The sequence below is a fragment of the Dinoponera quadriceps genome, unplaced genomic scaffold, assembly GCF_001313825.1.
Source record: "Dinoponera quadriceps isolate SergipeBrazil2010 unplaced genomic scaffold, ASM131382v1 scaffold1252, whole genome shotgun sequence".
NCBI lineage: Eukaryota > Metazoa > Arthropoda > Insecta > Hymenoptera > Formicidae > Dinoponera > Dinoponera quadriceps.
This window is the reverse complement of record NW_014555363.1, coordinates 46,345-72,330: the sequence shown is the minus strand read 5'-3', so window position 1 is coordinate 72,330 and position 25,986 is coordinate 46,345. Positions and strand designations below refer to the sequence as shown.

The 25,986-nt window shown below is 47.3% G+C and overlaps 6 protein-coding genes across 7 annotated transcripts in view; 4 read left to right on the top strand and 2 right to left on the bottom strand.

Annotated features, from left to right (window-relative positions):
• The window catches only part of LOC106744025 (myotubularin-related protein 13), a 9,426-nt gene extending 4,591 nt beyond the window's left edge, over positions 1–4,835 (bottom strand). Inside the window, exons 1-6 of the mRNA XM_014618418.1 lie at positions 4,154–4,835; positions 3,694–3,779; positions 3,312–3,599; positions 2,998–3,217; positions 2,684–2,925; positions 29–2,613 (exon numbers count right to left, since the gene is read on the bottom strand). Coding sequence (XP_014473904.1) covers positions 29–2,613; positions 2,684–2,925; positions 2,998–3,217; positions 3,312–3,599; positions 3,694–3,779; positions 4,154–4,253 — 3,521 coding nt within the window. The 5' untranslated portion in view covers positions 4,254–4,835. The remainder of the gene's footprint in view (positions 1–28; positions 2,614–2,683; positions 2,926–2,997; positions 3,218–3,311; positions 3,600–3,693; positions 3,780–4,153) is intronic.
• Positions 4,836–5,313: 478 nt separating this feature from the next.
• On the top strand, positions 5,314–12,051 carry LOC106744020. Its single transcript, XM_014618413.1, has 5 exons — positions 5,314–5,561; positions 5,969–6,333; positions 6,429–6,645; positions 6,862–7,057; positions 7,381–12,051. The coding sequence occupies exons 2-5, from the start codon at positions 6,243–6,245 to the stop codon at positions 7,708–7,710; spliced, it is 834 nt and encodes a 277-aa protein (XP_014473899.1). The 5' UTR covers positions 5,314–5,561; positions 5,969–6,242; the 3' UTR covers positions 7,711–12,051.
• On the bottom strand, positions 8,661–17,452 carry LOC106744019 (protein HID1). Its single transcript, XM_014618412.1, has 12 exons — positions 17,288–17,452; positions 16,584–16,943; positions 16,401–16,454; positions 16,106–16,329; positions 15,706–15,947; positions 15,346–15,576; positions 15,139–15,264; positions 14,788–15,044; positions 14,479–14,722; positions 13,936–14,087; positions 13,616–13,797; positions 8,661–13,172 (listed from the first exon to the last, which is right to left on the bottom strand). The coding sequence occupies exons 1-12, from the start codon at positions 17,351–17,353 to the stop codon at positions 12,950–12,952; spliced, it is 2,361 nt and encodes a 786-aa protein (XP_014473898.1). The 5' UTR covers positions 17,354–17,452; the 3' UTR covers positions 8,661–12,949.
• Positions 17,453–18,060: 608 nt separating this feature from the next.
• On the top strand, positions 18,061–18,756 carry LOC106743977 (ribonuclease P protein subunit p20-like). The gene is made up of 3 exons (XM_014618339.1): positions 18,061–18,166; positions 18,282–18,450; positions 18,536–18,756. The coding sequence occupies exons 1-3, from the start codon at positions 18,110–18,112 to the stop codon at positions 18,649–18,651; spliced, it is 342 nt and encodes a 113-aa protein (XP_014473825.1). The 5' UTR covers positions 18,061–18,109; the 3' UTR covers positions 18,652–18,756.
• LOC106743976 (transmembrane protein 203) lies at positions 18,655–19,354 on the top strand. The gene has a single exon (XM_014618338.1). It carries the CDS (start codon positions 18,769–18,771, stop codon positions 19,180–19,182), a length of 414 nt encoding a protein of 137 aa, XP_014473824.1. The 5' UTR covers positions 18,655–18,768; the 3' UTR covers positions 19,183–19,354.
• A 272-nt stretch (positions 19,355–19,626) lies between these two features.
• Positions 19,627–25,980, top strand: LOC106744031. Of its 2 annotated transcripts, XM_014618428.1 has the most exons (9): positions 19,627–20,305; positions 20,699–20,912; positions 20,991–21,201; positions 21,333–21,597; positions 21,704–21,874; positions 21,956–22,564; positions 22,888–23,309; positions 23,595–23,802; positions 23,916–25,980. In XM_014618428.1, exons 1-9 carry the CDS (start codon positions 20,278–20,280, stop codon positions 24,143–24,145), a joined length of 2,358 nt encoding a protein of 785 aa, XP_014473914.1. In that variant the 5' UTR covers positions 19,627–20,277; the 3' UTR covers positions 24,146–25,980. The 2 variants fall into 2 exon arrangements, with proteins under 2 accessions (XP_014473914.1, XP_014473915.1); XM_014618429.1 differs by lacking the exon at positions 20,699–20,912.
• The last annotated feature ends 6 nt before the right edge of the window (positions 25,981–25,986 follow it).

Below are 25,986 nucleotides of genomic sequence, written 5' to 3'. Positions count from 1 at the left end.
GTTGTTGTGCGGGCCGTTCGCGTAGAGGCCGAGCCGATACCAGTCGCGCACGTAGCTGCGCTCGGAGAGCCGTTCCAACGTCTTCGCGTCGGTCGGCGGCTGCGTCATCACGCCGGGCACCTCGAAGTCGTCTATGCTGAGATCGTCGTCGTGGCTGAGATCGTTGTTGTCGGCGATCGGCAGGCTCATGCGCCCGGGCGACGTCATGTACTTGTTGTTGCTGATGAGATTCATGTTCGGCAGGACGTACTTCTGCCGCTTCGACGACTGCTTCGGCTTGAAGCCGGCCTTCCTCGCGGTCTTCAGCAGCGTCTTCTTCGCGAAGCCCTTCAGCGTCGCGTTCTTCTCCTTGCCCTTGTGATGCGCCGTCTGCGTCACCAGCACGTGCCCGTTGAACGCGAAGTGATGGAAGATGTGCGGCGGGTAACGCGCCTTGTGCACCAGTTTCCTCAGCGTGTCGATGTTCTCCGGCGTGACCTCCTCGTCGAAGGCCAGCTTGATCAGCTGGAACGTGCAGGAGCGCAGCTGGAGGCCCTCCTGCAGGCACTGGTCCAAGTGCGCCAGGTGCTGCACGGCCACGCGCTTCTCCTTCGTCAGGGACGTCACCGGGAAGGCGCGGACGACCAGCTGCTCGCAGGCGAACGGGTCGCACGGTATGCCCTTGAACACGATCCTGTAGTTGGTGAGGAAGATGGCGCCCTCGGCCGGCAGGAGCGGTGGTATCTTCGGGAGGCCGGCGGAGCCCTCCTCCCTGCCGTCCGGCAGCAGATAGACGCGCAGCCCGTCCATTATCACCTCCTCGCCCGGCAGCATGTTGGGCGTGAGGATCTTCGGCTTCTGTATCGGCGGTAGCCGCTTGCTCTCCCTGTGGACCGCCTCGAGCGTCTCGATGTGCATGTGAACCACCCCCGGCACCATCTGGTGCAGGCACCTCACGTGCTCCGCGCTGACGCCGCCCTCCGTGCAGACGCGGTCGACGAATCGCGAGACCATGCGGATCACCGCGCTCCCGGTCTCGCCGGGGTCGGTCTCCTCGAACCCGGACTCGGCGTCGCCGCTGTCGCTCGCCACGCTGTTCGTGATGCTGTTGCTCGCCCGCTCCTCGTCGTACACGTTGTCCTGACGGTGGGTCTTCGAGCCGATGTCCAACGGCACCAGCAGGTAGACCATTCGGTTGGCGTAGTGAATGGCCTGGCTGTACATGGTGCTCTCCTCGCTGTTCACCAGCTCTTTCTGCTTCTCCGGCTCGATGGACGGCCAGACGCGCATCTGATCGGCGGCGATCTCCAGCGCGGACGGTTCCTGGGCCTGATAGATCGAGTATCGGTACGGGAACTCCTTGCCGTCGCGGGGACTGATCGGACTGAGGATCGCGTCGTTGATCAGTCTAGGGGGCGAATTGTCACCCGGCAGATACAGCCGCTTGATGTCCTTCTGCACGTCCAGGTAGAAGGCGTCCTCCCAGAACTGCTGGTTCTGCCAGACCGGGTGCTCCTGGATGCAGGTGTAGGCGAACTGTATCACGCCGGTGCACAGCTTCCTGCAGAAGGCGGTGGCGAGCGGCAGCAGCGCCGCGGCGACCCCGTGCTCGTCCATCGACGAGTCGTCCTGCAGCGCGCAGTTCATCAGACGCACCACCAGGTCGAATTGCTGGTGCTCCAGCATCGCCTTGTTGCCCACCACGTGCTGCGACAACTCCATGCAGAGCGCGAGGCGCGCGGCCTTGCTCTTGAGGGCCCGCAGCACCGCGGGGAAGGTCTTGCGAGCGTCGGAGATCTTGTTCTCGAATATGCAGTTGATGCAGTTGCGCAACACTTCCAGCCTGCGCGCGGAGTTGCTGACTAGATGCCTGGTGTCGTGGACGAAGGAGATGTGCGGCCCCGTCGGCACGATGCGGGGCTGAATCGGCCGTAGGGAGGACAGTCTGACCTTGAGATTGTTCTTCGCGAGGCCCTCGTCGATGATCGCCTGCACCTGCTCCGTGTTGATGCGCGGCAAGAGGGGCTGATGGATCCTCGCGAACGCGCCCTCCGGGGGCTTCAGGATCTTCTGCACGTACGGCTGCGGATTCGGGTTCTCGTTCGTGTAGAGCTGCTGCGCCAGCTCCTGGATGTGCGTGAGGATTATCCTGTGATCCTGCGTCTCCTGCTTCAGCTGATCGCTCAGGTTACTGTAGAGCTCGTCCCAGACGTCGCACGGCCGCCACGGCGGGCCTCTCTCCGCGATGAAGGACGTGAAGAACATGCAGTCCAGGACCCGCGTGGTGAAGTCGCAATCCGTCAGGCCCCTCTCCCCGAGGAAGGCCGCCTTGTGGAAGGTGATCACCGGCTTCGGGTGTATCCGTATCAGCGTCAGACAACTTCGGTATCCTTGCAACAGTTGAGCAAAGGTTCGCATGAACACCGCCCTGAGTTCTTTGTCGAGCATCGGCGAATGCGGCGCTCTGGTAGCGAGCGGAGGAAAGGCGTAATCGGCGCACGCCAGTTCCGGCTGCAACACCAGCGACAGCGCGTCCTGTGTCTGCGAGAGCAACGGCTCCGGTAACAGAGAGAGCGAAACGCCGTCGGGGACCATTATCGAGCCCCCGTCCAGATCGGCGACTATTACATCCATCTGGAAAGGCAGAGATGAGCGTGGAGTGTCGGAAACGTTCGCGAGATCCTGAGAGAGGAAATAGCCTTACGAGTTCGGCGATCTCGTGCCTCAACGAGCTGTGCACGCCCATGATGAACGGGGTCGGAGTGCTGAGTATTTCGACTAAAGCCGCTGGCAAAAGAGGAATGTAAACGTGCGAGTACCGAAACGGATACATCAGAGCCGTGAGGGCGCGACACCCTTCGGTCAGTCGAGAGTAACTGGCTGAGTGAAAAAGTATCTTATGTTCTGTCATGACTGCGCAAAATAATACTAGCACATTGCGAATACCTGAAAAAGAGCGGAACGGTGAATGATGCGGCGCGGAATATCGTCAATTCTACAGTTCACCGTTTCCCTTACCTAATTGCTGAAATAATAAATTTACACTAGTATGAGTTATAGGAAGAGAGGGGCTGATTGGTGGCTGAAGCGCTTGACGATCGCCTGCTCCGATGCTGAATCGCACCTGAGGCCCGCCAGCAGGAGGTACTTGAATACATCCTAATATATTTCCGACTAATGTCTCTAACGGTATACCGAGATTTTCCACGTACACTGTGTAAATAATACCAAGACAGTTCTGCAAGAACGAACAGATCGTTGGTGTTAAAGCGAAACGGCTCGAGGGTGAGACGGAATGAATGATGACGTCTATTGTAGAAATATCCACGTACTCTAAATGTTTCTATGTAATCGAGTCTGGAAACCAGCACCAGACACTTGGGTGCGTACATAATGCTATGATGCGCGATAGCGGGTATTGCCCTGACCAGGGGTCGGCTGTCCCCATCCACGGGATCCTCCTCCTCGTCTACGGGTTTACTTGGCACAATCGATATTGTTTCATTGAAGCACATACAGGCGCAATAGTGTCGGTTTGCGTAAACGTCCGTCAGTATCGAGACAAAGAAGCGGGGTTCCTGCCTCTCGGTCGACAAGGCCCATCCTTGCGGCTGGCAAAACTATAAACAAGACGGTACTTTAGTAAATGACGCGACATCTTGGCGAATTCTTTTTCCTTCCTGGAGGGACGAGTTTCATGAAACAGAGGTTTACCCATTCTATTCCTTCAATGAAAGGTGTATCCGGCCAGTCTTTCTCTGGGAATCGTTGCAACACAATCCCGCTACTTACACCACCCCCTGTAATCACAACGTAAACCTGTGTACTCATCATGTGTATGTACTGGTATATCGTGTGAATATATTCCATACTTTTCCATTTGGCGATAAGAATAAATCAGTCTCGAGTGAAACAGAAGTATCGTGCTACAAAGCTGCTCAACGAAGCGTTTACTACTCAGCTTCGTCAGAGAACACAGTAATTTCTCAAAATAAGAATCATTAATCCGTCATTTTAAAACGCTGTTTTCTTCCCCTCCGCGAAACCTAGACGCACATTCATCGCCGCGAGCCGAGGAAGGTGCGAGAAAATGCGGACGGGGAAAGAAAGGAAAAAAAAAAACAAGTGTCGTTCTAACGACGATATCGGACGCAGACTTTCGACGATGACTCACTTTCTTTCTCGTGGTCGTAGCCGACCACAACGAAGTAGTCGGCTAACCGAGACATCTCGGTGTACTCGTGGGGCTGAGTGGGGGTGACGGCGCTCAACATCCCACGTCGAGTTTATTACACGTGATCTCATGGACCTCGTCCCCGTGGCGGCCGAGCGAGCTACCTTGCGTCAAACGCGCACCACCGGTCAACGCGCGGCTTGTCAATGCGCGGCCCGATTCGAGAAAGTCACGGTCATAATTCTCGCTCCACGTTCGACCCGACTCTTCACGCGGCCGGCCGCGAGCGGTCAACGCCGGATTCGCGCGCACGGAACACACTCTCTCTCTCGCGGGACGACCGTCGGCAACCTCCGTCCGCGGAAAAAAAAACGACGGCCGAGGGGGATCTCGTGCGCGGCCGAGTCGCTCGTCGCGCGCGTGTACCTCAGCGCACCATCACACCACCGCCGTCGCGTCCCGTAACGTCTCGCGGACCGCCGAATACGATGCCACACCCCGAAGCCTTCAATCCATAACCTTCCAAACTCAAACGCCACATTGAGTGTTTGTTGAATCCACGTATGGGTACGGGGCCGCCGGACCGCACAACGTTCACGCAAAACGAAGACGAGAACTGGATCGGCCAAACGAACGGACGGATGACGCCGTCGAGAGCGTTATCTGAGAGCGACCGGGACGAATTAAATCAACATGGCGTTTTTTCCCCGCTATATTCAAATCATCTCTCCCTCTCGTTCTAACTTCTCGGATCTTTGTCCGCGATTTATGCAAATATTACGTATTACATGTCATTATTGTGATAATTATGAGTATTATGATTGTTCATAATTGTCAATTATTGATCTCCTCCCTCGTCCTAATTTATCAGATTTTTTATTTGCTATTAAAATAAATATTATATATTATTATTATTATTATTGTCATTATTATATGTTATTGTTATTGTATATTACTTTACTTTTGCATCAATTTATTATATTAAACTGTACTATATATTTATATATATATATATACATATATATATATATATATAATTATATGCCAATACGTTAAAGAATGGGTGCGATTGGACGAATTTCATTTCGGAAACGGGTGCAGATGGCGCGTCAGACGGACGTGCCCGTAGCGCTGCCAGGGAAGACACCTGTGCGCGGCGACTCTCAGGCTTTTCTCCAATGTTATCGACTCGTAGCCCGTGCTGTCCAGGCTTTTCTCCAATGTTATCGACTCGTAGCCCGTGCTGTCCTACGGTTCCTGCACCTTCTGCACTCGCAACACGGCGGTGACACGAGCGACCGAATCTCGCTGTTTTGCGTTTCCAACATCGAACGGGCATGAGGCCCCACGAGGACAGGCATGACGTTTTCCTGTGACTTCTCGAGGGACGAGTGAGGAAGGGACGAGTGTAAGTGTGACCGTCGACGTTCTTTTCTCTCTTCTTTTCGGGGAAAGCGGCGAATATACTTTCGTCGCGCCTCTTCCTTACGTCTCGCTTGCAATTTCTCTCCCTCCTCTCTTCCCGCAGTTGAAGCCCCCGAATGTGCGAGTGTGTGTGTGTATGTGTGTTTATTTTATTTGAAACGCGAGCGCATAAAGATAACGCAAGCAACAGGAATTAACTCAGCAATTCATTCGGGCCGGTCCCCTCTGATCGCACTTTCTACGCTTTCTCTCCGTAATTAATTTTTCCCTTTGCTCCTCGAATTCCTCCGCCTGTGTATTTTCGCTTCCACTCGCGCCTTGTAATCCTCGTCGAGGCGAACCGTCCGGTCTGGTCGGAACACCCTGCGAACGCTCGAAATCTACTTGCAGGACTCCGAGCGTAATGACGCGCGACTCCGCCGTGGAGAGGCCTAATAAACATCGTCGCCGTCGACGATAAGCCTCGCGACGGACAATGAATGATACGTGGTATCGGCAGCCGACACGACCCAGCAGCAGCGGCGGAGCCCGAACGGTCCCTTGAGGAAGAGTGTTGCGTCTTGTTGCTGTCGGAAGGCCGGAGGAACGTCGAAGGAGGATGGTAAATCGCCCTTTAACGATGGGTCTCTGAGGAAGATCCCCCACACCCGTCACATCGACTCCCATGCACTTCTGGATCAACAAACCAGCAGGCAGGTACTACGGCTTTAGCAGCCGCCGATACCCTGCCACACCTGTGCCCAAGACATATTTCAGTAAGTAATGTCGACGCAGATCGTTGAAGAAGTACGAAGGCTTAAAGTACGACGCATCGGAGCTAGTCGTCCTGACCGGTGTGTCGCACTTGCAGATCGATGTTTGCACGGTGGCGAGCTCAGGAGTGTGGTGACTCCGGTGCCTCGACTCATGGGCCTCGGTAATGCAGTCGGGAACGCGGCCGGACCCAGTAATGTCAGTTCCTGCCGGAGCGTCGTCCGGCCGAGCACGCGAGCCCGCAACGAGAACAATCGACACGGTTCGTCGTCGCTCAGGGCCACCCGGCTCGGCCAGCTGAACAACATCCCCAAGTAATTAATGAAACACAAAAAGGTCTACTAAGAGGAGATTCTGAGGAACATGCTCTTCCTATATACAGGGTGACTCACTTATCTCACATGTCTCTATCAGCGGAATGTTCTTGTAAATGAATCGCCCTCCGTTCGCTCTCAATTACGCGTTTCAAACGAAAGATTAAGGCACTGCGCTGACGGCCGGACGCTTATCGTTTCGCGGATCGTTCGCAGCAATGTCACCGACACCAGCAACAATCAATTGATACTGCCGAACGCGACCGCCAGCGGCACTAACAGGAGCCTACTGGGTTTCTCCGAGTTCAGCGACGCGGAATTGGCCGGCTTCCGGCTGCGTTGCGGCATATGGATCACTTTCGTCGTGGCGTCGACCTTCGTTGCCGCCGCTAAATTCTACTTCGGTTACAGGGTAAGTGTGTGCTCCCTGTTTTCAACGATAGCGGATTCCGCTCCTCCTCTGTGTTTCCTCTTTCCGACTAACTTTCACCAAACTCCGGTTACACTAATCGGCAAATGAGAATAAAAATTGCCAGCACCGACTCCGAATGATTCTGTGATTCGTCGGTGCAGCGGTATGTAATTGATAAGTTAATCTCCGTATCAACAAGACAGAGCAAGAGTGACACTTGACTGAGAGCAATTCTAAATCTAAGCCGACTAGCTCGATCAAAGTTTGATGAAAGTCACTCTTGAAAGTCAAGCCTTGATCGTTCTTCCGTGTCGCCCGTGCAGGGACCGGGACTGGAAATACTTGTATTCTGCGGGCTGCTGCTGCTGCTACTGATCGCCTGCCTGTACTCGATCTTCTGCCGCGTTCAGAATCACGGCCGGCCGGAGCACCGCATGCAGGAGGACCACATCGCTGCCCTGACCAGCGCCGGCGACGTGTCAGTCGGCGAGAGCGCGAGGCCGACCGTGCCGACGGCGATGGTGAGGCCGAACCCGCAGCCGACGGTAAGGCCGAACCCGCCTCCGCCACCTTATCACATCGCCATCCTGATACCGCCGCCTGGTATCGCAGACGAGGCACCGCCGCCGTCTTACGACAAGGTCATGCGATGAAATCGAGTCGTCGACGACTTTGCCCGGGCGTTTTCCGCGTCCGCTCGGCGACGTGACCGTCCAGAGGGATGGTAGAAACTCGGAGAACCGCGACGAGGTCTAACGATGAAATCGAGCTGAACCGACGGATGAAGAATTGTCGTCGCACGCGACGCATTCGCATTTTTCCGCTCGCGCGGAACCGCTGAACCGTGCGATTAACTCGCTTGCAAAAAGAAAAGGACGGGAAGATCGATCCTGGGAGAAGGTCGCGTGACGTGAACTTTCCCAGCACTTTCGACATTTTCACGTCTGTTCAGGGACGTAGCGACGGCGATCGCCGTAAAATAAGAGACGAGGCGAGCCTGCGGAGGGGTAGTAGCTGGGAGAAAATGATTCCGCTAAGCTCGCCACCGATTTCCCACGGGGGCTTTCCCGACTACTGCACCCCTGCGGCAAAGGTACGGTAGAAAAGTGTTGCGCGCGATCGTGAGACACTTCGGGATGATTCGAAATAGCGCGCGAGAAGCGTTGACGGATGAACCGCTCGTTCGAGCGTAGAAGAGAGGAAGAATGATTCAGAGTCGACGGTTCTCGAATCCGCGAATTTCTCTGCGCGGATCAGGCGCTACAGAGGCGCGCCATCGAACTCCTTCCGATCGTTTCTCCCCTTCCGCGATTCGCGTCTTCACTTCAGACTTAGGATAACGAAACCGCGCTTCCTTGAACTCTGTCTGATCCCGAATCACCCGAGACACTTCCAATACGATTATAAGACTTTACGGATCGACTACGATCCGATACGTGTGAATATATCGCGCTCTCTTGTTAGCGGAAGCTGCAACAAGCGGGCGCGAATCTCATAGAATAGGTAATTTTCACGTCTGTGATAAGAACGCAACATGTAATATTGGCAACACATACACACACATAAATATACGTGCATACAGTGAGGATTTGAGAGGAGAGGATGAGAGAAATTTGCATAACATTATTTTCTAGCGAGCGTTGATACAAATCGGAAGCGGGTGTATTAACCTAACGAATTTGCATTTGATGCGGATGAAACTGTGTATTCTAATCTTCTACACTGTAATCATTATATGAGACTGTGTGATATATCTAACCTAGGTTTAGGTCGTAGCGCGTTGCAAACCGCCGAGCCAATCGTTTGCGCTTCAGTTTATCTTGCGACTAGCTTTAGACTCTTTAGGAGAGGAGCTCGAGTCGAGGCTAGAATCCAGGGGGTCGATTTTCTATCACAAAACGCAATGGGAATTAGAAAAGTGAACTCTCATTCGATCGGGTAACTTTCACCATGACAAAAACGCGATGTATCTTGCAAGTGAGATCACTTGACGAGTAACTTCGTGCCGAACGGCATCAAACGATGTCGCCAAGGATATCCGTGATTTTCACATCGCGTACAGCCAATCGCGCGTATTCACTCCAAGACGCACAGATTCGCGTCAACAGCTGCTCAACTGAAAATGCCAAATAAAAGTGCCAGAGATTTGTATTCGGCTGTCGTGATTATTGGCTCGAGTGGTCCAATTGTATCGCCAAAGGGAATTCAAAATGGACGAAGACGTTCGGCGCATTTTTTAGTCAGGCAGCTGACGCGAGTGCGCTTCCGCTCGCGTTCCGACTCCGATCGACCTCGCTCTCCTAAATTGCGATTTCGTGGTCGAGGTGCATTTCTGATTTCCCTTACTTCGAAGATTTCCACGCGGACGCTCGCGTTTCAGCATCGGTCGTTGAATCGAAAGGTGTTTCTTCCAGAAGGTCGCTGGATCCTTACGTCCGTTCGATAATACTTTGACTGTCTTTACTGCAGTAGCCATGTTCTGTTCAACTTTCAACGACAATGTCGTCTTCGTGAAGTTGTGGTCGGTGCGTAGCTTTTCTACTGTGGTTTTCTTATTCCGCTAACGCGCTAACAAGTCAAGACGTATGAGCATTCGCAGTATCGCTCGTTTTCTAAACGCGGTGATAACAATGCTCTGTTACGGAAATCGATAAAAATCGATAATCACGCGTGCGTTATAGCGAAATTCCTCTTCAAAATTACTAATAAGTGGACTTGTTAGCGTGCATTATACCTGCGTAACGACAACGTTATGATAACGACACTGTCGTTAAAAATGACAAATGCGCGGAGAGAGAGAGAGAGAGAGTGTGTGTGTTTTATCAAACGCATACACACACGACATGCGCGCGCGTATATATACTCATACACATACACATCCATTCGCATGAATGAAAGAAAAGAAGCGCACAAATTTAAGCGTGCGATTAGAGTCGACAAAAATTCGCGAAACGCACGCACGACTCGGTCGTCACTTACGACAAACTGATAATAATACGGAGTGTTCGATAATCGGCATGTTTGACGCACGTAGTGCGTTAGTTTCTTCTCGAAAAAGGAAAAAAAATACCTATTCGCTCTTTCCCAAACGAATGTCCCATCTGTGGGACCAACATTTTATTACGAATAAAATGCGATTTTAGCGTGAGACGAGTAATATCTCTAGTACGTTAAAGGTGGAGCGCGATCATTCGGATGCAAAATCGGCCGGCTATTTGACTTAACTGTCTGATGATTCCGGTCTGAGCCGAGAGAGCAGAGACAAGTTAAAAAGTAAGCGATTGTGTTCTCTGTTTATCAAATGCGCTCATTAACGAACACTGTATGTACGGTGCATATCGCGTACTTCTCACGATATACGAAGCACACGCGCGAAGTTTCACTTATACTTTACAAACATGTAATGACACAGATGTGTTTAGAAAAAGCTAAGAGAGTTGTCGCGTAAAATCATAATACGATTTTGTATTTCTCTTTTTCTCAGTGAGAATGCGTGAATGGGGAGAAAGAGAGAGAGAGAGAGAGAGAGAGAGAGAGTTGAAAGAGTGGTGCGTGTACGCATGTAAAATGATCGCTTACATCATAACCCTGTATATTTAAGGATAGCTACATATAATACACACTAATGTGAGATCTCGTTTGAACGTTCTTTGTAACTGTAAGTATCGCAACCTTATCGTGATGTACAAAATTCATCGTACTTTTTAACTGCACTTAATAGACACATTTCAATCGAGAAAAGTGTAAGTGAAACAAGACACAAATTCTCCATTCTCCACGTGCATCCCTCAATGCAAGATTAAAATTAATGAAAGATTAAAAAAAAAAAAGAGGAGGACTCACACATGAAGTTATAAATATAATTTATTTATTCGCATGAGAAGCGCAACATTGGAGAATATGGATCTTGTTTCCACGCACTCTTCGAAATTCTTTCCTCTTTCTTATTCTACTGCCTCGATATATATATATATATATATATCGGTGCTTACCCGGTGGATACCAAAGTAAAACAAACGCATATATAATATATATACACACGTTTGTTTTACTTTGGATTACGGAAAGCGTAAGAAAGTGCAGCTGAAAAGAGTAGATACGGACCTAGTAAAGTCCGTTTCTTCCTACGTGTCACAGTTTAAGAAAATCGCAGTCGGTTCGCCGCACGCAAAGTGTTGTCTAAAAAGTGTTCTCACCGACCCCGTTCTTGTTACTTACACTCTCCTGAAATGAAATATGGATGGACTGAATGAACAGGATAGAAACAAGTGTCCCGGCTCGCGCCGAGAAGAGAGAATAAAGGAGAATAAAGGATGAGCAGAGAGCGCAGCTAATAAGAGCGGGTTCGTGCAGGAAAGACGCAGCACAGTTCATCCGCGAGATTGATGAAGGTATAAATATAAGCGTGTTTAAGTCGTACATGAAGCAAATGCGACGACGAGACGAAAGCAAATAAAAAAGAAATCTCTCCTCGTGAGGTGGCTTCGCGCGTACGTTGCGAGAAAGGTGAGTTCTCTAGTTCTAATTAACGATAATCGGTATTGCAATATCGCCGGTCTTGAAGAAAGCCAGCGAGAACTTCTCCAGAACAGACGATATGAGCGACGATACAATCGAGACGCGAAATTGCAAGTAAAACTTAAGATGTGAATTTTTGTTCACAGAGATCAAGTTTTTCGGTTTTTAGCATTAAGTAATATCAATAAGTCATAAATTAATAAAGATTAATAAATAAGTCGTAAGTTGCAATAAACGGTTTGTGAATTTTTCTCCAAGACCGACGACGTGTCTTCTCCATCAAATGACAGTGTATATATATTACTATGATACAAACGAAATTACAGTCTCTTCGAAGTATAATAATAATGATAATAAATCAAATGATACTGATTGCGAGCCACATATTTACGATCTTGTACGGAGTGCACGTATGTAACACAGAGATGAAAGTATTTCGGAGGCTGCCGTGTCAAAAATACATAATTATCAAAGAAGAGACGAAGTGACTGGATCCGCGTTTATCGCTCTTTATCTCGTTCAGAGCCGTTCCTTTGAACATTGGTCGAAGTTAACCGAAATCCAACCGATTTTCCGTCTCTCTCCACTCCCGTACATCCGTCTAAAATGAATTCGATTAACAAAAATACTCGCGATCTTCTGAAGAAATTATTTAAATTATTAATTCTGAAATTCTGAAATTTCCAAACGATAAGTATCTCGTCAATTGTTCTCAGTTCTGGGAGTCGCGATTGTGTGTCTCGAAACAGCGGGAATTACAAAAGTGAGTTCTCGTTCGACCGAGCAATTTTCATTACGATGAAAATGCGATACATTTTTCGCGTCGCGTGACATTTGAACGGTGTAGCGGGGATGTCGTATTTTCATTTTGCGTACAGCCAATCGCGCGCACTTGCACGAGACGAAAGTACGAGAAAAGTGAGAAAAGTCGAAGACGAAGACTTGACACAATCAACTCCATTTCTCAGAAGGACGAAAAATCGGCTGGACGTCAGAATTGTGAAGGGTTCCTGGTAGTCCAACATGCTTTTCCACGAGCTCGAGAGATTTTAGCCTTAAAGCTATATACCATTTATCATATATTACAATAATTATTTAATTTACATCTGAAAGAAGAAAGATAGATAGAGAGAGAGAGAGAGAGAGAGAGAAAGAAAAAGTTTAATCTAAATCAATTTCCTCGAGTACTTGAAAAAGACGTGTTGTCGAACCCCTCGATTGTGCCGATTAATGTTCACAGAACACGGCGCTGATAAACATCACCGTACATGATAACGAATTGGTGTCCGATGGGTGCCAGCCTCTGTGCACTGCCGGCAACGATATTTGGCGGAAACGATAACGACACGAGAACCCCTGGCGATCATTCTCTGTCTAAACCCTCTGGATCTCGAACAGCTTGACATCCGTGTCGTACCATATGGGTGGCTCGACGTTTCTCAGATATATCACGCCCCACATGTACGTGCGGAACCACGCAGTCGTGCCAGGATTAGCCTGATACCGCCTGATAAGGATAGGATGCGGCACCGGCAGCAGGCCGACCAGGGTACCATGTTGCAGGAATTTCAAAATCTCGCTCTCGTCCGTCAGTCCCCTGTAGCGTTAATCGGATCGATGAAAACACGTGAATGGGAATCACGCTGATTGTTATTGCTTCGTACGATCGTACGTTTCTCCGATCACTCGAGAGTAAAGAAACGCCTCGAATTCGGAAGACAGTCTTTCTCGCTCTTATTGTGTCTTATTGAAAAATATTGGGTCGATGCAAAAGCTCCCTCCGTCCGTTAACATGATAAATATACGTTTACTTGTTTGAAGATACGATCAATCAAATTTAAGTATGCGCCGATTGGTTCGATGATCCGCCACCTCTCCGGTGACCCCGCGACTGTAGAAATTCCGGCATTTCTGCGAGCGAAGATCCGATTGAAAAATGAATTTTTGCATCGATCCGATGAAAAGAAATATTCATAGATATGTGTTGGAGCGTTTTCTTTCCTTTCTGAGATCAGAAGAACGATTTGGGATTCCGCTCACTTGTCGATGCAGATCTTCTCGACCTGCGGCACGAGCACCTGAAGCAGTCGCATGATGGTCTGCAAAGGAAGCTTGCTCTTCCACTGATACACCCAATCGCTGGACGGCACCCATTGGTTCACGTTGTTGACGTTGTTGACGTTGGAATTGTTCGCCTGCTCCGCCACGCGAATGCCTCCCTTCTGCTCGGAATTTGAGAATTTCGCAGACTTTGGTTAAGTTATTGTTACTTACGTTATCATACATTATATTATATTATATTGTCGATTCATAAATATTCTGTTAATTGTGTCGACAATTGGCGCTGACGCGATCCTTACCGGCACCACGGAATTCTTGATCGCGTTCGCCGAGTCCTCCTCCACGTCGTCCAGCGTCTTGCTCTCGTGATTGCTGATGGACTTGTCGATGTCGACGCTCGCCGCCGGGCTCAGCGGATGCGCCGATTCTTTCTCCGTCATCTTCTCGATACCTGTATTCGTTACAATCAATACTCGTGTAGTTGCAGAAAATTGCGGACGAGACGAGGATGAAAAGTGACAGTTGAGTGAAATTGCGCGAGGGGGATGTTAACTTAGATAAGTAGACTATTGATTAACTTAATTAAGAAAACGTTAGCAGTGTGCCAGCAGATAGGCGGCAGAGGCCGAGCGGGATCTTCAGTATGTCCGATACATTTGAATGGTCGTGGAAACGACAGATCCTGCTCGTAAACTCGCCATCGTGTTCCGCTAGCAAATTCTGCTAACAAGCTGCTGACGAAACTTGCGGCATAAACACTGCGCGAAATCTGTTTCCGCAGGTTCGCCTGTCACTTTTATCAGCACGTTTCACGCTGCTCCTCGACACCGAGGAAAACTCACCCGGAGTCTCCAACAGGGACGCTTTCAGAGTGCCGGGCTCGGCGGGTTGGGCGGGATGCGACCCTTCCATCGCGGCTTCGCTGACGTTCTCGTTGGACGTGCTGGCGGGCACATGGCGACGCTGCCTCTTGCTGAGAGACTTCGCGATCGTGTTGCAGTCGCTGGGCAGGTTCGCAAGCGCGTGGAACACCTGCCGCTTGCGTATTATAGTATACACTAAGTTGCTGTTCCCATCGAACTGATACTGAAAGCGAGAAAAATAGAGGTCTCTCCCTTCCCCTGTCCTTCGCACATCGCGATCGCGCTTACTTGGATAATATTGTTGAAGATCTCCAGCAGGAAGAATACCAAGTGGTGATTAGTGGGCGCCGAGAACAGGAACCACGGTGTGCTGAAAGCCTCCAACAAATGCAACAGCTTCGTGCTCGCCACCATGGACAGGGTCTTCAAGTACGGCGAAACGTTCACTAGGATCGTCAGCAGACAGTCGAACAGCGGCTGCAGCCTCTGGTGACCGGTCGTGATGATTTTGTGGAATACAGTGACTAAGAGATCGGCATGCGTTCCTGAAAAGTAACAAGTCCAACCGAGAAGTTGAACGATCGCACGATCATAATTTTAATCCAGTTGCCCTCTGAAATTGAATTGGCACTGTCATACCTGTAAAAACGGGAATATCCATAGGCACGGTAGCTGTGTACGGCTTGTTCAGTCTCACCCCGAAATTGCGCTCCCCGCTCAAGAGAAGCAAGATAAACACGCCGATGTGCATCAAGCCTACCCGTGCTGCAATTTAAACGATTGGAAAATTCACAAAGACTTCCCCCGGTTATTGCGAGCGTGAGAATAAGAGGGACGAGAAGTTACATTGGTCGGCGCGCGAATCGTTCAAGTGGTAAAGTATCGGCACGAGAACCTCCAAGACGTCCGAGCTCTTCAGCACGTAATACAGGAACTTTTTGTTATAGTCGCACATCTTCCAGAAAAACACCAACAGCTCCTGATGAAAGTGCACCTTCTTGGTCGAGTTCGGCAGATAAGTTTGCATCAGCGGATTGTTCAACAACCTGGTGATACCTTTCAGGACAAACTGGAAATCTGTGGACAGAGAGAACGGTGACGTGCCTTGCACAAGTCCGACCTGGTGAAACGATCCTAGGAATGAAGAGAGCTAATGGGAACGTCGAGAGGCTTCCCGTGATACGCTGCCACGGAGGAAAATGTTACCTTCATCGCGATGAATTCGACTCAAATAATTGATGAACAGGTTGTCCCCAACCGCGCCTTCCTCTAACGGTGCTCCGCCGGTGGTGTCGTGATCCAAGGTCACGATTAGAATCTGCAGTGCGACGTCCACCAGCGGCTCCAGGGAATCGGTGAACAGCAAATGATTATACGGCACCCCGTAACCGACCGGATCATACGCGCACACCGTGTTCAGCAGCGACGTGAACATGGGTAATACGTGTCTACGAACAGTCACGAGTAATCAGCATTTAATATCGTATATATATGTAACTGATGTGCACCGTCATGTGCACGAGATTGAGTTTTTCCGCAAATTTCCTAGAGTCGAGAGACTAAAATCTGTGCACAGATCTAATAACAGTCAATCGTGATGGATCACCTGTTTTCGCTGCTGGTTAAGTGTTGAATCCACCTGTTCGGCATGACTGACAAATCCACCGGCGGATTGTACATCGTCTCGCTGAAGCATGTCAGCAGGAGTTTCAGCAATTCTGTGCGGTTCGAGTCCAGAATGGGATACCTGGGTGGTGAGTACGCGAAACCCACCCCTGCTTCCCAGATATATTCGCAGCTGTCTATCGACTGCAGCTCTTCGGCTTTATCCTGCAAGGACGTAGATGAATCTGAGTGAAAGTTACCGCGTGTCACACTAGTGACAGATACCACAGACTTACCGGCCCTGATTTTCTGCTAGCAGCTACGGTAAAGTCAGGACAAAACAATAGATCCTGAAGAAGACAAAGATATGGATTACTTTGGGCATTATTTACTTTGTTGGGCTATTCATATCAACTTACTTCATACGTGATTGATAGAAAAAAATATTGCGTTAGAGTAATATATTTCAAACATCTTACACAGAGCGCATTCAACAGAGAATGAGCCAATGGCAGACTTTCCTCATTGTCTTTCCCAGGCAAACTGGACCAGAAGAAGCCTTTCCAGTCGGAATCTTCGAATATGTAAGGTAACAAACGTGTGAGTAAGCGACAACAATTCAGGACAGTCTGATGCTCTCGCTGAGTCCTGCAGCTGCTGTCTACTGCCTTGACTAACTTCTCGACTGCTTTGTAACACAATGTCGCCAAGTTGGAAGGTGCTTCTTCTCTCAGTATACGAATCTCCGGGGCCGGAATCAGAGTGAAGATGTCCTGAACATTGGTCACATTCTCGGACCAAAATTGATCCCAAAATGTGTCGTCTGACGCATCGATCACCTGTCAATATGGTGTATAAACTATTGACAAGTTCTTAACTGGTAGGTAACAATATGCGATAATGGCCTGGCGATGTTACAAGTCTTCGAGTACTTTTGCGAAACACTCTTCTGTTTCTTAATGTGAAGCAAGTATTTCTGATATTTCAGAAGGTTTAATGTTCAATTGTAAATTTAATCGTAAGCTTACTTGTACATCATAACATACAATCAATCTTACTTTTTAATTATACTCATAATAAATTATCATTATATGTCAATGGTTCTGCTAAAAATGCTCTTTCCATTGACCTGTCAACCGATCATATGTTACTCGAATGGCCAGTAAACAACAAGAGTTTTCACCTGAGTCTTCGACGTCAATTGCACTACGGCCTTGCGGAAGTTCAGCTTCGTGTCGGCGTTGCCCATTGTACTCGTCGTCGTTATCCGTTAAACGATTAAGCTCTGTTGTAATAAAAGGAGTAAAAACGCGTCGGAACTCTTCAAACGAGCATCATCGCCGCCATGTTTGTATCGTGACAGCGGCCGTGACGTTTAAACCCGATTTATATGTCCAGCGTTAAAATAACACGTATAGTACACAGTTAACGTCAATTTGATTAGCGCGTTGGGTAGTTCCAAAAGTAGCCACCAATCAGAGAGGCGGGCGTGCTGGTTGCGGCGCGAACTTCGCGCGAGATGAAACCCGTGGAAAACGTTACGATGGGCAAAGTTGGTAAGAAATCAATTTTGGATAAAACCGACTTCCAACATAAACATGTATATGTCTTGAAAACAACGAGACGTCACTGGTACTTCGAGGCCCGTTCTGCGAATGACAGAAGTCTCGAAACTCGGGAGAAAAGGCGACAAGAACATCTTCCTTTGGCGCTACACAGCTCATATAAGGCTCATATAAGGCTTAGGCTCACCTCTCTCTCTCTCTCTCACATGTATGCATGAGTGCGCATGCAGATTATATACATGCATACAGAATCTACAATTTAAACGCCGGTTCCGAACGGCAAATGTTTGGAGAGAGATTTCCATGACACGAATATACTCTTCGGTGGTTTGTCAGACCACCGATGAGGGGCGCCATGAGCGCAGGAAAATTTGTCCGGCTCTGCCGGGAATCGAATCCGGGAGACCTCTATAGCGTAGCAGACCGGTGCGCTGTCTACCATGTCACGCTCGCGCTTCGACAAGAATATTTTCGTGCGCAATACAACTCACTTCAAGGTACTTTGCTTCGGTTCTAACCATAACCTTTACATCTATTTATGATTTGCACACTTGCGATTGAAATTCAGGAAGAATATATATGTTCGTTCGGGAATACTGTGAATACTTTCAGGCATATCTGTACAAGTGTGAAAAACTGTTTGACAATGGTGCACCGGAACTAATCATTCACGGTTCTGGAACTACTATATACAAAGCTACCAGTTTAGCTTTGCAGCTGCAGAAGATTCATTGTGGATGTTTGGGCCTTGACATCAAGACTTCTTCCATGCAATTGGAAAGTATGTTCGTTCATATTTACGAATGGTTGAATTATTTTAATATTATATCTTATATCAAGTTTTAATTTGATCTCTTTTGTTATAGGTAAACAGGATATGTTAGATGACATGGATGGTGAAGTCATTAACAGACAAAAGTCTGCTATACACATTCGTGTCTTCAGGAAAATACCTGCGGCTGTGCTGAGGTCTAAGAACTGATGTGATTCGGCCGATCAGTGCGTTTGAGTAACAAGACTGTGTACAATAGAGTAACGGAAATATTAATTGAATTACTATCAGAATATTACGGGGGCACAAAGTTGTAATAACTTCACAATGATCTTTTCCTTGGAGGAAATAGTCCATTTGTTAGGGTTAACACTCTTTGAGATGTGGATCAATTTGGTCGCTTTAACAATCTTTACTGTACTGCTAGCCTTCAAATTAGATAACAATTATTTTTTGGAGTCATCGGGATGGTGGACCGTTTTCTCACCACTTTTCGTAGCCGATGGCTTGAACACATATTTTTGTGCAATCATATTTATAAGAATGCACATGGAGGGAATGATCAAGGCGGCTATTTTTAGAGCAGTATGGAGCCTGATATCGTTACTCCTGATCTTTGTCTTTAAGTATCTGTTATGTAAAAAGCTAGCTGGACAAAGCACGTTAGAATACTCGGAAGTTATGAGCCCTGTATTCATTCTCCTGCAACTGGTAGCAGTGAGAGCCTGTCACATTCATTGAAGGAAGTACGAAACGTTTTTTGGACGTATCATAGTGCTTCCCCATGATATCCCATGATATTTCCCAAATATCTGCCATGTATGAGGACATGCGTTACCATATATCATATAATGTACATATATATTTCATAAAACTCATTTTCTAGATTAAATCATGAAAAAAAATGTTTTGCCTACAAATAATCTCTTTCTATTTCTCTATTCTATCTATTTAATATTATATAAGATCTGTTGTTGATTAGAAATACATATACATGTTATATAATTATACGGTGAAAATATTTAATAAATATATGTTTTATCACAAAAACATCCATGATGATAATAGATATAGAAATAGAGATGTTAATTACACAAAATATAATATAAATTTTTATTTTTATGACATTTTTCGGAAACTGCTATTAAATATAACGGTCACTGTTGCAAAGTTTCACTTAAAATCTTTTAAAAGTACGTTTGAGATTCACACAAATAATATTCGTAAAGAATTATTTGTTTCCTGGAAAAAAAAAAAGAGACACCCAAATCCGCTTGGTAATCGATTGTTTAAAGTTTCGCTCGCAGGATATGATTACTTTTAAGATAATTACAATTCCGATATTTAACGTATTAAACGTGGCGTATTATATACGAGACTATTTTTAACCATTCAGTTTTCCAATATTCTTATATATAGTATTGAAACTCTTATCTCTTAGAAAATGTCCATTAAGCCAAGACGAAAGTTTCTTTTAAACAAAAATAACAGGCCTATGAATCATAACGTAACATAGACCGATAAATTTAACACTGCTCCATTTAAACTCTAAAGATAAACAACTGACAGGCCAGTTGCTTTGGTGAGCATGAGTGCCCCCTCCAGCCCTCTTCAACCAAGATCAATATTCCTGAACTGAAGGGAGACAGTGGTTGTGCATGCAGTGAGAAGGGGTGTGTGAATCAAGTCATTCTATAGGTAAAGCCTGTTGCTGCTACCGCATTTTCAAGCTCGCAGAACGTGCATCAAATGGCACGCACTTCGACGATTGTCGTTTATTCATAAGGCTGATCAATTAGAAAATTCAGTGATGTGCTGTGGACATATCGAGGGATTATGGATAGACTGGCTAATTGGACTCATGGTCAGTTTTTTTATTCTTCATCTTAACTTCTAATGTATATATGCACATATGTACCAATATATACATATATGTATACATAGAATAGCAGTAAGTGCCATTTTTATGGATGTAAAACGTAATTTAAGGCATTCGGATAACAGTATATGTAATTAGGTATAAATGTGCAGTTCTTGCTGGAGCAAAGCTTAAAGAGGCTGTACAAAGTTCGAACATGGAGCGATAAATTGCGTATGCAAATATATAAAACTGTGGCCGCGAAATGCCGTAACGAATTATGTTACTTCCGTGTTATGTAAATGATACATCTTCCATGTCATGTTGCGTACAGTTACAGTGCTCTGGCATAACGTGTACATCTACACCGTACTCTCTACTTTGATGCTTTGTTGTTAGGTATAAACGCAACAACCCTAGCACCTGTCACGGGACAAAACTGTGTGTCAAATTCGTCAAACGCTGTGATCCTAGACAAATTACTGATCACTGCTCCGTCATGGAGTTCAGTACAACAAGACTTGACGTGGACTTTCCTAGTGCACATTTACGGCTTCGCATGCCTCTTCTTTGTACTTGGGTTTTATACCTTCTTCTCTATTCTAAATTTAAGGTACATTTATGGGCGCATCACCGATCGCAGGACGGCGTAAACGGCATATATCGTCAAGTGTACCATCTCTACTTGCAGGTCTCTCATATCAAGCCGGCCGTTCATGTCGACCATTAATGTATTCCTGTGTCTGCTCGGGGTGTCGAGGGCTGCATGCCTCTTCATAGACTCGTACAATCTCAAGGAGACGATGCCCAAAGTCATCGGATTGATTATGTGGGACGTCGGATATCCGTGCATCACGTCTGCCTTTTGTCTGATCCAACTGGCGTTCCTGCAATTGACGCAAGTAATTATTGCCGGGTGGTAGAGCGTACACGGAAAAGACAAAAGATACGAATACATATATAACAGAATAAAATACAAATTACGAAGTTGAATATGTATTGCTACATGTGCTTCATCGCTACGTATTTCCAGCTGAAATTCGGCCCGGAGAAAATGCAGAAGGAGTCCTGCCTCAGTCTGATCATAACGGCTCACTTCTTCTTCATCATCGCCAGCGACATCGCTCTGGTCACCCACAATTGCTACCTGGCGAAGTACGTGCTGCAGACGGTGTTCCTCGTGTGCAACGTTCTCATATACCTGACGTTTCTGCACGCCGGTTACAAGATCAATCACTTACTCCGAACTATGCCGAGCAGCATGCTGACCCGGGACAACTCCATCGCACATCAGAAAGGTCCGTTTATATCGGACCCCTGTTCCCCCCCCCCCTTCTATCTCTGCGATATCACCGTGTCTCGACAGACGTATCATTCACGAGATTGCATCATCGATTCACGCAGGTATCATGCAGCTCGCGATGCTGGCACCGTACAGCAACCTGGCTACCTCGGTCGCGGCTGCGCTCGTGCCCACTTTACTCGGCCCTAAGATCCCTAAAGGTCCGGAGGAGAATGAGGCTGTGAACGCGAATAAGAACACGGAGGAGGCTCCCCAAAGTAACGCGCCCCAAGGTAAACGCGGAAATCCTCTCCACCTGGCTCGCGCAAAAACACACACATTGGGTGTATTAAAACTAATAGCTGACATTTCAGAGACGTCGAGAGTCACGACTACCGCAAAGGTATGCAGGATAGAGGAGCCGGTGCAGAAGGAGGCTCCCACCGTCACGGTACCGATGTGTACGATCGTGCAGTCGTCGTCGCAGCAGGAGCCGAAGTCGACGGTGCCGGAGGTCTACGTGAGACCGCCGACACCCACGCCGTCGAGCGCGAATCTGCCGATCATAACCGTGTCCAGTCCGAGTCGCAGGAGCTCCGTGGCCAGCCGACGGGGCAGCGACACGTCCGCCAGGTCCTCGCGTAGAAACTCCGAGTGCAGCGTCCGGTTCATCAACGAGGAGGACACGTTCACGACGGAGTGCAGGCGCACGACGGAGGGCAGCCCGCGGCACAGGGTGCGCGAGGAGATCGAGAGGAGCCGCTCGCCCGACGGCACGTCGCGACGTTACTCGGAGAACATCACGCCGACGGGCAGCACCAGGGAGCTACGTAGGTGCTCCGACTTCACGCACGAGAAGAACCGCGGCTCGCAGTTCGCGACGAAACTGCGGAGGAACAGCGACTTCGGCAACCGGACGCCCAAGCGAATGTTGCCGGCCGATGAACACAGGTTGCCCAAGGTTCTGGATCTCAGTCCCACAGGTAATCCGGAGGGGAGACGCGAAGGGGTTGCCTGGACGGAGAGACAGTATACGCGCGTGTTGATGGTCGTTACTTGATACTTGTCTCTCACTTGTGAGACACTCGGATCTAAATTTCGAGATAGATTTGAAATGTTACCTTTCTTGAATTATACAATGTGACATATATTGCACTTGTGATTGCTGTTCAGCTGAGAAGTTCACGTCTGACTTGTAATTGCAACGTATCTCGTCCGAGGCGAGTTTCAAGTGACGACTGTTTTATACCAGTCTTATACTTGTCTCGCGTAAAGTCGATTTGATCATCGTCGAATAACGTTTCAGGCTCAAGACGCAATTCCGATATCGGCACCTTCGTATCGCCAGCCCGGGTCGACTCGCGCAGAAACTCGGAGAGCACCTACCGACGCAACTCCGAGTTCATTCACATTAAGCCGTTAATTATAAATCGTCGAAGTAGCGATATAAGCATTCGTACTCTGGACAGGAGTCCCACTCACTTTCAGAGCATAGTTCCACCCGTGAAGGTAGAGACGCAAGAGAAGTCCGAGTCCGACTCGGATCAGCCCGATTGCAGCGAGAAGGCGGCGCTCATGAACGAGAAGTCCAAGGGTAAGGACGAGGAGGCGAAGGTACGCAAGAAGAATCTGTCATGGAAGGCCGATAAAAGTATGGAGGATCCGGAGGACATCACGGCGGAGACGAATCTGCTGCCCGAGAACACGCCCAGCGAGGGCAGAGTTATGGTAAAACGCGCTTGTCGTTGCTTCACATCGACTCTACCGATTAGAAATCAAAAGGAGAAAGGCAAGGGCCAATAAGAGCCTCCGCACGGATCTCTGCACGAGACTCTTATTGGCTCCTTCTTCTCGTTCCTCGCCTCGTCACATTCATCCAGCTCAGAGAACACGGATGTCTGATCGCACGTCCTGATCCCCAGGTGTCCTTGGCACTCGGACGTTTCTCGGAGCTTTCATCGTCATCCGGGAGCTTGACTACGATTCGATGAATTACACGCGTGTCATTTGCAGGGTACGGATTTCACTCTTCACTCGATACTGAATCACATCGCGTACGTGAATCGAGCGAAATCCGACGCGCCGCTGCACATACCGGAAGCAAACACCGCGGCTGCCAGGAAGTCTCAGGTGCAGAGAGTGCTGAATGTCACGTACGCCACCGCGATCTTAGGGATCGTCTTATGCATCGTGGATGTCGCTCGTATATTTGGACCATACGGTATCGTACGACGGGGCGATCGCGACGAAGCGAGTGACGACGGTGTCTCACCGTTGTTTCACCCATCGAAATAATAGACGAAGTAACGTTAATGTGAACGAACTCGTTTGCAGGACTCCTCGGCGAAAAGGTGCCGTACGGTACGGAACCGGAGGCCACGCAGTTCCCCAAGCCGTGGCCGTGGCTGTTGTATCAAACACTGTGCCGAGCGCTGGAACTCGTGATGGGCTGCGCCATGGCGAGTATAACTAAACAGCCGTCAGTAAGTCCGCGGCATCAGTATCTGAGCAGTTATCCAAATTACTCGGCGCGCGTCAAGCGGGGAAACAGTCTTTACATATGAAGCAATATACTGCGATCGTGATCTGAGGAAAGTCGGGACGCCGAGTGGGAATTCTTCGGACGGTTCTCTCACGGTTTTCGTTCAGTATTGCACCGCGCGAGAAATGAGATATGATCACCGGACTTTAACCGCTACTTCCTCGCGACGATAAGTGTATGTTTTGTTTTTTTCTCTCCGCGACGGCTCCTTGATTGTTCCAGGTGACGTTATTTCCCGATGTGTGCTCCCTCGATATATCGATTCACGATATGCACGACATTCACATTCGTTGTTCCCTCCAACGACCAACTTAGTTTTAACGAAAAAAAGTATTATTACATATGGAAGAATATCATTGTATGAAATGTACCGTGTTATTTTCGTAAACATAGCGATAATCACGATCATCGGTAACAATTTCTGAATCGGAGACTGTGCGTGTGGTGTGAATACGTTATTGCCAGTGCATGATAAAGGAAGAACGGGGTCTGATAATGCGTAATACGCGAGGGCACAGCAATAGATCAGTTTAACATTCTAAAAACAGAAACGTGTTTGGACAATGTGCAATGGAAAGTGTTACTTTCTGGGAAACTGCTTAATGGAAAGTGTTCACTCGAGAAGCACATATGTTCTCTCGCAAATATCTATAGATGTCTATTTTTCAAGTTAGATTAGTTTCCCCCGACAGATTAGTTTAATGACTTTTACTGTGTTCTGTCATTCTCGGGAAGACGCATATACACAAACATATATATTTTCTGCTGTTGTGAACAGATATATATATATGTATATATATATCGGGTTTTTAACTAACATCATTCGAGAAAATATTTTCAAACCAAAAAAAAAAAGGGGAAAATAAAAGGAAAACAGACTGTATATAAGCGAGAAGTTAAATAGAATAATCTGCGACTTTTACTGATAACACGTGAAATAACGCATTTTTACTATGTGTCGACCGCACCAAAAAAATGCTTAGAAGTAAAAGTACGAACCCAAATTCAAAGTGCCCTATTACTAAATGTTTAACAAATTTAACAAAATTATTACACTAATGACTAATACAGACATAGATGACTTTTATCTGCAAATGGAATTTGTAACAGTGTTGTGATCCTACATGTGATACATATTTATGTGTTTAGAATAGGAGGCCGTTTTACGCTTATGTAAGATTAAATAACACTATATTCCCTGAGATAAAAGACTGTCGAAGTGAGTTTATGATAAAAAGAAAAACAGAGATATATCATAGAGTTATTGCGATTTTTTAAATCTTTATTCCCTTTAGTTCTCTTCTCTTTTCAAATCTTATTTATCAATATCAAATTAGAATAGTCAACGTCAATTATTTTCGTCCCCAGAATTTTAGTGTATCTGTTGATATATTTTGTAACATAATTTTTTGCAACCGAAATTATTTTTTTATGGAATTTTATATGCCACAATATTTTATCCATCGTACAAATATTCGATATTTTTATACTTCCTTTTTTTACTGTAAACACGAATTCGGTATATTCATTCTCTCTGTGTATGAATCATTCTGTTAAGCTCACTGTAAAAAAAAGTGAGAAATCTAGTAATACTTACAAGAGCATAAAAGGTCTCAAGTAACTATCTGTTTGAAATTTATAGTATAACAATCGTAGTAATCTAAAATATATCATTGATGTTTCATGTGCCAAATACTCGTGTTAACTATTTTAAATGTTTACAAGAGATACAAAGTCATTATATATTCTAATGGGAACTCTCCTACAAAAATTATAGATATAGACACAGATATTTATATACAATTGGATGTACAATAAACAATAACTATCGTTTTAATCAAATCGATAAGAATTCCGGAATTA